The sequence below is a fragment of the Bos taurus genome, chromosome 10, assembly GCF_002263795.3.
Source record: "Bos taurus isolate L1 Dominette 01449 registration number 42190680 breed Hereford chromosome 10, ARS-UCD2.0, whole genome shotgun sequence".
Lineage (NCBI taxonomy): Eukaryota > Metazoa > Chordata > Mammalia > Artiodactyla > Bovidae > Bos > Bos taurus.
This window is the reverse complement of record NC_037337.1, coordinates 93,805,563-93,817,006: the sequence shown is the minus strand read 5'-3', so window position 1 is coordinate 93,817,006 and position 11,444 is coordinate 93,805,563. Positions and strand designations below refer to the sequence as shown.

At 35.5% G+C, this 11,444-nt stretch overlaps 1 protein-coding gene across 1 annotated transcript in view; it reads right to left on the bottom strand.

Annotated features, from left to right (window-relative positions):
* Nucleotides 1–591: 591 nt before the first annotated feature.
* LOC112448582 (WD repeat-containing protein 36-like) overlaps nt 592–11,444 on the bottom strand; it is a 37,938-nt gene continuing 27,085 nt past the window's right edge. The window contains 6 exon segments of the mRNA XM_059890702.1: nt 592–3,576; nt 4,552–4,739; nt 6,223–6,304; nt 6,490–6,609; nt 9,319–9,464; nt 9,855–9,952. Of these exon segments, the coding sequence (XP_059746685.1) occupies nt 3,427–3,576; nt 4,552–4,739; nt 6,223–6,304; nt 6,490–6,609; nt 9,319–9,464; nt 9,855–9,952 (784 nt within the window). The 3' untranslated portion in view covers nt 592–3,426.

Below are 11,444 nucleotides of genomic sequence, written 5' to 3'. Positions count from 1 at the left end.
AGTCCACATAATTCTCCAGGTCAGAATACTGGAGTAGGTAGCCTTTCCCTTCTCCAGGAGATCTTCCGAACCCAGGGATCTAACCCAGATCTCCCACATTGCAGGCGGATTCTTTACCAGTTGAGCCACAACAAAAGCCCAAGAATAAGTGGACCACACAGTTCAAACCTGAGTTTTTTAAGGGCCAACCCTGAAACAGTAGAGAAACAGTAGAGAAATACTATTGCAGGGTTGATCCTTGAATAGCACAACACAGGTTTGAACTGTGTGGTCCATTTATACTTTTTTTTTCAGGTATGTATAGTCTGCAGTTAGTTGAATTCAGATCATATAGTACAGATGCAGAACCATGGATATGGAGGAACCACAAGTATGGAGAGCCAACTATAAATTATACTCAGATTTGACTGCATGAAAGGTGGCACCCCTAACCTCCTGCTTAAGAGTCAACTGTAATTCTCTTCAAATCAGTACCATGAATGTACTCTAACTAAAATCAAAACCTCAAAAATGCTCACTAACAGCCAAGAAATTTCTGAAAAACATTAGGAATGCATCACTCCAACCATTTCTGAAAACATACCAGAAAACTGTAAACAATTCATTATTTATTAGGAAAACTAAATGCCTTAGAGAATTTAACACATAATAAAACACCACCCCAAATCAGGAAGAATGGATTTCAACAAATAGTTTTTGGACTTTTGAATAAAAGTAGCTCTGTACCTTGCACTCTTCACAGAAATTAATTCCAAATGGAGATCGAGATGCATACATAATTAACTTAGAAAAAAATACAGAACATGCTCTATCTATATTTTGAAATAAAAGTCCTAAAAATATTTATCAATTTAACTATATATAAATATAAAACATCTGTTTAAAAAAGATACCAAAAGTAAAACTAAAGACAAGCGACCAACTGGGAGAAAACACTGAAACAGATGTAAAAGACTAATATCTATATCCAAACTACATGAAAAACTCCTAACTAATTCATGAGATAAAAAGACAAATCATTCACAGAAAAATGAGCAGTGTTGGCAAAAGGCAATTCACATGTCTAAAGCAAATATATGAAAAGATGTCCATCTTTACCTTTACCTACTAGTAAAGGTTTTTCCTAAACATGAACAATAAAAATGACAATTTTTCACCTATAAATTAAAAAAATTTAAGCAATGAAGTATCTCTTTAAAACTGCCTAACTCTGGCTCAGCAAGTCAAAGCTTAAGCATACAATAAATCCTTATGCCCGTACAATCATACAAGATGATACTCTTTTAGCACTGTTTGAAAAAAAAAGCAGTAAACTACCCTAGTGTCCATTATAGGCTAAGTAGGTTGTAGAACACTATACAAAAATCAACAGGTCAGATTAGGTGAGATTATATTCAAAGAGACCACGGAGAAAAGTTGCAGAATGATATACATATATCTATGTAAAAACTGAAGCTATACATTTCTTGTAGCAATTACATATATATACATTCACAGAAAACATGGAAGTGACTAAATGGAAAGTTAACAATTGTTACTTCTAGGGAAGGTATTGGGATTGTTAATCAAAAATAGACTGATGTTTTAAATGCAGTCATATACTACATTTGCAATTTAAAAGGTAAAGAAAAAGCAGCATGCACAAACTGATAACATTTTAAGAAAAAATATACACAAAAAATTTTCCTTTGATGGTGAACATACAGGAAAAATACTGGAAGGTTACCTGCCAAAATGATGCTTTAATACTATCTAAAGCTATCTCCAATAAAAATAATATACTGAACTCCTGTATTTTCATTTGAAAAAAAAGTTCCAGATTTGTCACAGTAATACAATTTCAGTTTAGCACTCTTATTGTTTTAGATATTTACAATGTTCACATTGTACAGAACTGTATACTGAAATTTGCCGTATCTTTAGATATAGTATTTGGGGCAAGGGGAAACAGTTTTTAAAGTTAGAACTTAAGTGATAATTAGGGCTTCCCTGGTAGCTCAGCTGGTAAAGAGTCTGCCTGCAATGCAGGAAACCCCAGTTCAATCCCTGGGTCAAGAAGATCCCCTGGAGGAGGGATAGGCTACCCACTCCAGTTTTCTTGGGTTTCCCTGGTAGCTTAGACAATAAAGAATCCCCCTGCAGTGCAGGAGAGCTGTACAATCTTCACACTGTACATAACTGTACACTGAAATTTTGCCATATCTTTATAATATAGTATTTGGGGCAAGGGGAAATACAGTTTTTAAAGTTAGAGCTTAAGTCATTACTAACATTTAAGTCAATGGCTTTATTAAGTTTATATACATTTCTAAAAGAACAAAGTACAAAACAATACTGGCTTATTTCTTTAGCAGTTTACTATTAATAATTCTACCTTTAACAAAAACACTTCACCATTAAACAAAAAACTTTGATAATTAAAGTTATCATTGATCAGCTTCTTGTGAAGACTATTCCTTTGGAGATTATTCTGTAAAACTATATCCTAATTAGAATGGCACTGGCATTCAGATACAACCAGCTGAATTTTATGAATAACACTACTTTCGACTATAAAAAATTTGAACTTTATTAATTCACTTATTGCTGAAGTCTTGAACCACAGAAACAACAATGATGAAAAAAGGGAAAAGTGCCAGAGCTGCCTGGTTTCACAATGGTTATGATACAAAAATGTAGTCAGAAAACAAAACAAAACAAAACAAAAATGTAGTCAGCAGTTTCTTTCCAAATAAAAAGGTCTTCAGTGGGGAAGAAAGACCTTTGAAGGCTATCTTCAATGGAATTTGGAATTTCCCTCACCCATTCCAGGTATCTGTTCAACTGACTCCTATAGCAAGTTGCCTTGTGAAAGCACCTCTCATATTAAAAAAAGTAAGTTCCTTTAGAATGTACAACGGAGAGAGGACATTCTACAATGTACAGTGTAGTACAATGGAGAGAGGGTACAATGGAGAGAGGACTAGGTCAGTGTTATAACTATGTTTTCATCAAAGGCCACCAAGGAAAGACACATGTCTTTTTACCGCATAACATGAAGGCACTTTTTAAACATATATCACTTTTAACTTCAGTTTAACTTGGTAATACTTTACATGAGAGACCCAGCATACCTCAGTATGTTACAAACATTCAAAAAACACAAGCTTGGTGATGACAATTCAAAAGAAGTCATATCCAAGTAACTGATGAAGAAACTCAGAAAATAGATCATTTGAGAAGGCTCTTTACATCTTTAAAACAAAAGATAGTTATAATTTTATTTCAAGAAAAGTATTCAGCATGTAAAGTGGAGTCACAGTGACTGACTAGTCAGTAGTGCTGGCATTTATTTTCCTTTCACACTGAAACTTGGAAAACAAGGGTATGAGTTAAATTCAACCTCTTTAATAGAAAAGTCTTTGATTTAGCTACCTAACTTTATTTTTATAACAAAGCACTTTTAATGTAATTTAAAACACACAGGCTTTGATTAAAGAGTAACTGTAAATGGATCCAGTTTTCTTCCAACTGTGACGACAACTTTGTCATTTCTTCCAGAAGTACTGGCTCTGAAGGAAGCGTTTTCAGGTGCAACTGAAAAGAAAAATGATAGCTGAACATTTAATTTAAGAAAAGTAAAATTTTGTTTATGCTGGATTTAACTGTTTTACAAGGAACCTCAGAAGACACTACTCTTGATTTTTTTTCTTAAAGGCTGGTTTATTACAATCTCACATCTCCCTCTCCTCTATTATGAGTCTTCATGGTTCTGTCACTCTCTCAGTAAAACTGAAGTAATGACTCTCCTCTGTTTAAGGAGAGTCCCGATACACATGAAGAAACAAAGTCCTAGTTCTAAATTTACAACTGTGGTAAATTTTGGAAAAAATACAGGAACAATCTGCAGCATTTCTAATTTTTTATCCTACACACTACCATCTATAAATTTACTTTTTAAATAATTTCAAATAATTAAGTCAAGTGAAAACTTTTAGATATTTATGAGATAAATAATCTATCTACTATTACTGAAAATCAGCATCATCTACCTCCTTCAATATGTTATAGCAGTGAGATAAAAATGAGTTCTCCATTATATTCGTCATAAAAGCAACTCTGTTACTGTCAAATCGTTTGAAACTCCTTCAACCAGGACAGAAGTAAACCTTACTTTTTTCATGATCATTAAAAAAAAACCTGCCAAAATGTAACTAAATAAAAACGCTAATAGGTTAATTATGTCTATGGATGATATAGAAGTCAGGGGGTTGAGTCAAAATTGTGCTGAGCTAAAAAACAGAAGTCAACAAAGAACATTTACAAGCTGCTGCCCCATCCAGCTATCCAGTATGGTAGTCACTAGGCACAGAAAGCTGTTGAAATTAATTAAATTTCTATAAAATGAGAAACTCAGGTTCTTAGTCACATCAGCCACGATTCAGGTGCTCAGTAGCCAGATGCAGTGAAGTATGGATACAGAATGTTTCCATCTCTGCAGACATTTCTGTCAGACAACGCTACTGTGGAGGAGGGCAAGCTGTGAAGTGCTGTCTCACATCTTAGACTTACCTTCAGAAACAGGGCGAGGTATGCCTGGGCTAACTCAAAATCCCGCTTTCTGTCCAACATTGTCCCAATCATCTTCAAGAAGCTCTTCATAATGCCTACTGAACCACCACAATCAGGAGACAAACTTCGAAGCTCTGTTTCAATTCCTGACGGGCCTAATTCTTTCAGAAGGTTAACAGCAGCTTCATCTACATTGTTTTAATAAGAATCCAGTTATTACCAACAATCATTTAAGAAACTAGTTTTCATTTCAAACTCAACATGTATTTAAATTTGCATTTTTAGCAATTTCTTTCTATTAAGGTTGTTAAAAATCTAATTAACATTTAGCACCAGACATTTTAACATGCTTATAAATCAGTCAGAACAAATTCAATATAAGAAGGCTACAGAAGTATATACACCAAGTTATTAATAGTATTTGCTAGTGAGAATAAGATGAGGTGAGGGAATTTATTTTTGTATTGTTTATAAAAGTTATAAAAGTATCACTTGACCATTAACAAACATTAATACTACAGAAATATATGTGGGGAAAGACTCCACCTTATTCACTGCAAATCTACTTTTCCCTAGAAGTAAGCACTCTTGTTTCATATACATCCCATGAAAACATACTCTGCTGCTGCTAAGTCACTTCAGTTGTGTCCGACTCTGTGCAACCCCAGAGACGGCAGCCCACCAGGCTCCCCCATCCCTGGCATTCTCCAGGCAAGAACACTGGAGTGGGTTGCCATTTCCTTCTCCAATGCATGAAAGTGAAAAGTGAAAGTGAAGTCGCTCAGTCGTGTCCGACTCTGAGCGACCCCACAGACTCCTCCATCCATGGGATTTTCCAGGCAAGGGTACTGGAGTGGGGTGCCATTGCCTTCTCCAAAACATAGTCTATACACTTATACAAGCATTTGATATTACAATGGCAATGACTATGCTTTTAGGTTTTTGCAAAAGAACAATACCACTGACAAGAGTCTAATACATTTTGTTTTTCAGTAGATATTAAATAATAGTGCCTCTCCTCTTTGCTCCCCCATAAATGTAACAAGTTACTCCTTTTATAATCCTGCTACTCTTTAGCTATCAGTGCAAGTACCATTCTTTGACTTTTGCCAATGGAGTGATACTGGCATGAAAACACAAAACAACTGGGTCAGAAGACAAGAGGGTAAGTCAAACGGGAGAATGACTGTAATTCTGTTCATTGCTTACAGCTCTCATGATCATTATTAGCTATAGATTGTAGCTTTCAAAATTTACGACACTCAATTTTTTAAAAAAGTCTTTTTGTGTGATAATTTGGTAATGTCCGAAATTACCTAAAACAAAAGTCTATTGCAAACTACACTGCAAAACGCACTTGTAAATAAAAAGAAGAGCAAAAAAGAAAAAAATTCCAATTTTCCATACAGAAAGAAAGAGAGGTTCTCAAAAGATTATCATCTTAACACCTGAGTGTAGCATCACTCATCTACTGTAAACAAAGCAAAAATTACTTCAGATTAAAACCAAGATTTCAATCCTTTTGGCTTTTACTTTCAACTACTGAGAAATCTGCTAATATTTCACTCAATTCTCGTCATATAAAGTAACATAGTAAGCTGAATAATTTTATAAATATTATAAATATAAATTATAAATATAAATGGTAAAATATTTTATAATTTAACTTACATTTATTATTTACCAGTCCTTCCTCAAGTTTCAAGCAGAAATCTGATTTTTGAGCCAAAATTCCAAGATTTACCACTTTAGACTTAAACAAAAACAAATACACATTATTCAAAAACCACAATTATAACAAAAAATTTGTAGTTTATAATTAAAAGCTAGCATTAATTTACTCTGTATCTGTAAAACTGGGTCTTGGTTAAAACTACAAATGTACAGCATACCATGCACGCCCCGTGTGCCCAGATGCTCCTCTAACTGGGCTCTCACCTGCTGAGGATCATTATTCTGTTCAGGTGCAGCATATCTGGGTACAAGACCAGGAATAGTTGGAATAAAAAATGGTGCTGATTTGGGTACTTTGGGTGGTTCCTTTGGTTTATTCTTTTTCTAATTAAGAAAAACGAGAAAAGGAAAAAAAGACTAGTAATTATCTTGCCAACAGTTTCTAACAGTTAATTCCCACTTAATTTTTAAAAATCCCCAAAAGTAAAAAAAATGAAAAGAATTAAATTTAGATTAGGATACTGAAATGAAATCCCAAACAACCAATATACCACAGATATCCTTAAATTGGGCTTCGCAGTGCAAACCTCTAGTACTCTTGCTGATAAGGCAAAAGGAAAATGATAGGGTTCAGGAGAAGCTCTGAGGCAAAAATAGCTCATTTTCCTGAAACGTGAATATTTAGGTGAAGAAGTAACAAGCAATTTTGAACTTCTTTTACACTGAAATACAAGATGGGCTAGAAAGCAAAATTTACATAAATGCTCAACAGTTTTTCAAATTTCTCTTCTTCAAAAGAAATCTGGAGCCAGAGGCAGTCTCTACCATTAAAAGTAATTTAGTAAATTTTGTGTGTATGTGTGAAGCATTCCCCTAATTCTTCTATTTTATTGGAATTTTTATTTTTCCTTAGTACTTTGTGTTTTTAAAAAGCAATAGAATACTATTGTTCCTTCATAAACTATTTCAAGTGTCAGCAAAATTCTATCACAAAAATTCCACTGGAATTCCCACTGACAGAATTCAATTTTGGTGACATTGTTACATATCACTATCTCAAGAGAATTTGATGGACTCTTAAGAAGTCTCACAATTTTACCTTACACTACTCCTCTTCCATTCTTTAGGAACTGAGGGGAGATTTGCTTTTTGAAAGAAAGTCAGGGATATTTGTGGCCTCTTGGAGCCACAGCATAAAACAAAGTCGAACAAAGTACAGCCCATAGCAATGTAAGCACAGCCTTCTTTGTGATAGGGAAACTGTAGTAATGTAGTAAGAGTCAGTTACCCTTCCTAACTGACTGTTCTTGAGTTAGAAGGCAGTCACTGAGTTGTAAATAAAAACAAAAGGCTTTGGAGAAGTTCCACAGGGTTCTGGAAATTACCTAATTTCATAAAGGAAACGGTGAGTATAAAAGTTAACCACAGGACAAAAATAAAAATTCTAATTTCTTTCATTCAGAAGGAAATTAATATTGGAGGTGTTATAAAGAGCATTCATTCACAATTTCTCTATATTTTTATGCAGAACAAACTGCATCTTAGCAAGAAGAGTGCCCACCAAATGTAGCTCAATTAATTGGGCATTATTCTAATTGGTCCCTCATACTCACCTACTTGTTCTTTTGAATGTATTGCTTTTAAAGCCATTCCATAAACTACTTCCTTTACAGTTGATAGATTAGACAATACAACTATGTACCTAAACAACATACCTTTATACTGAGGCCCAATCTTTCAAAAGGTGAGCAATAAAAAGGAGCACTTTCAAATTTTGAGTCAAATGAACATGTGAAAACTCTCTTTTCTTAGCCGAGACATGTATGTCTTTTCTGGTGCCAATTTACTAGCTACAAAAATAGTTAGGATGGCATGTCATAGCTATCTGTCAGTGTTCCTTACACTTTTTTTATGCCAGCCCATAATGTGCCTTAGTACACACATAAACTCTAGTGACTGTATGTATGCTCAGTGCTGTGCTTAGTCTCTCAGTCGTGTCCAACTCTGCGACCATATGGACTGTAGCCTGCCAGGCTCCTCTGTCCATGAGATTCTCCAGGCAAGAATACCCAAGTGGGTTGCCATGCCCTCCCCCAGGGGATCTTCCCAACCTAGGGATTGAACCCAGGTCTCCCGCATTGCAGGCGGATTCTTTACCATCTGAACCACCAGGGAAGACCATAATTACTCAAGTGGGTAGCCTATCTCTCATCCAGGGGATCTTCCCAACCCAGGAATCGAACCAGATTGCAGGGAGCTTCATTATCAGCTGAGCTACCAAGGATGCCTGACTGTATGTATATATCTAACCAAGTTGAGTTTCATAAAACAAAACACCCTAATTCTCAGAAGATAATCTCTGAAATTTTCTAGTCTGTATGTTTCAGTTGCTTTTGATACTCACAAATAGGGGTCATGCAACATGCTTTGAAACACGTTAATTCATGCCATAACTGTCCATTTGTCATGTAAAACTGTAAACTCCTCAAGGACAAAGGGCCAAGTTATTTGCCACTGCTATTATCTCAGGATGCTACCTACTACCTAGTTCACACTAATTTATGTGCCTGAACCTAAAAGCAAACCTTCCTGTAGCAGACAGAGCAGGGTGTGGTATGGTAAAGAGTGACTGAAGTTTACTTTTAAAAAGACCAGTGAAAGTATTCTAGTCCCCAGATGTCTAGAAACAGAAACATCACACATTATGATGACTTCCCCCCCTCATTTCATAAGTTAAGTGAGATTAGGCTAGGCTTAAAACAATTTCTAATAGCTCTGTAGTTGCAGGCTATACTACTGCTGTATTTGAAGGTCCTTGAGTGCTCTCAAAGTAGATATATATACATGGAGAAAGTCTTGTAATAATATTAGATTAAATAGCATTCAGCTAAATGGTATCTGCTGTACTATCTTAGGCATTAACTACTCCACCTAAAGACCTCCAAGAAAGGGAAGCTATCTTTACTAAAGAAAATACTTTTGGAATATGTCTTCAGGGGCCAATATTAAGTGTACTATCAGATCAGATCAGATCAGTCGCTCAGTCGTGTCCGACTCTTTGCGACCCCATGAACCGCAGCACGCCAGTATTACCTTAATAACATCAAGATTAAGAAGGTTTTTCCACCGGGATTCAGGAAGGAGTGACAGAGTTACCAACTGCTCATTCAACTGTTCTGGGGAGTCATACTCTATCATTTCCTCACTTGGTTCTACAGTTTCTTCTGATAATTCTACATCTTAAAACAAAAAATTTTCAAGTATAACAAATTAATGCTGAATGTAATTTTTATCATATAAAAGCAACTTAATTAACTTCAAATCCATTAGTATTTCACAACATGTTCACTCAGTATAACTCAATATAACTTGTAAACTCTATTCATTTTATTTTCTCATATTAAGTACAATTTCCATCACCAGACTCAAAACATTTCTCCACTGTTTTACATGAATACTCCATCAATTATGTCTTTGTTTATACAAAGATTCATGAAGTCATTCAAAATACTTCATTAAGATAAAAAAATACTATGATTGAATGCATTAAACTGCCTTCAGTGGCAATATCCTACAGGTTAGGTTTATTATATTACTCTTCAAAAATTACTTTACTAGTTTTTGATTACCTTGGGTTTGACAAGTACCAGGAAGCATCACTACTGAAGGAACATAATCTGTAGGAAGTGGCCGTAATGAAACAACTGAATACAGGGAAATATTGGACCTGAGACATAAAAAACATAAGCAATATCACAAAATTTATTAAAAATATTTTCAGAGAAGCTTCGATTACTGGTAACAATCTCCACGATCTTGAATTTGGCTATAAATTCCAATCACTTGTAAAAAAAAAAAACTCAAAAATAGACAGTATTAATTTCAAAATGCTTTGACTCATATCACAGATGTCATCACAAGAAAGCTGCCTATAAGTATTATGAACAGAGTCTTTATTTTTAATGTAGCACAAAAAAGTACTTGAGAGATTAGTAGTGGATAGTATTTTTATGGATAATATTTTTATAAGGTAACGTAACACCCATTTATTTATACTGCTTTGACAAATGGCAACCTTCATCTAAGGAAATTACAACTGAAGGAAAGATGGACTCAGAGCATTACGTCAGACGGTGATTACACGGATCAGATCCTTGGGGGTGCTGAACAGTCATGGGTTCCCCTGTCTCTAGAATGGTCCTTTAAGTGCTACTTGACCCTGCGTCATGACTTTGGATCTGACTGACTAATCTGATCCACATCTGACTAATCAAGATGTGAATATCTGTCCCAAAGTGGGCTAATCATATTGTTTCCTGTACATAATGAATCTGGAATGGGAATTCCAGGTTCTGAGTTATATTAACAGCTGTACTATATACTCTGTTGCTGAGGTACCACAACACCATTCTTCTCTTATCTTGACTGTTCAAGCCTCAAAGATTCCAGGAGATACTCCATTCTGCTTACTAAGGTGACCAGAGTCTATTTCTATTATATATTAAATTTATTTTCACATCCTAAAAAGTCAATTAGAAAACCTTGTAAGTAGAAAAGGAATTCATTTTTTTCTCTTCCTCAATAATAAGAGTTAAATTTTAAACTCACTTATCCTTTCTGCAAATAGAAGTCAAATAGGGTAACAAATAAAAATCAAACATGTTCAACTCTTTGCGACCCCATGAACTATACAGTCCATGGAATTTTCCAGGCCAGAATACTGGAGTGGGTAGCCTTTCCCTTCTCCAGGGGATCTTCCTGGCCCAGGAATTAAACCAGGGTCTCCTGCACTGTGGGCAGATTCTTTACCAACTGAGCTACAGGGAAACCCTATATTACTATCCTTTCTGCAAATAAAAGTCACAGATAAAAATCTGTGGCTAACAGATAAAAATCAAACATGTGTAGCTTAGAATATACACTTGAGCTGCTGCTGCTGTTAAGTTGCTTCAGTCGTGTCTGACTCTGTGCAACCCCATAGACAGCAGCCCATCAGGCTCCAGCATCCCTGGGATTCTCCAGGCAAGAACACTGGAGCGGGCTGCCATTTCCTTCTCCAATGCATGAAAGTGAAAAGTGAAAGTGAGGTCGCTCAGTCGTGTCCGACTCTTAGCGACCCCATGGACTACAGCCTACCAGGCTCCTTCGTCTATGGGATTTTCCAGCCAAGAGTACTGGAGTGGGGTGCGCTACCTAAATTATTAAGCAGAAGTTGACTT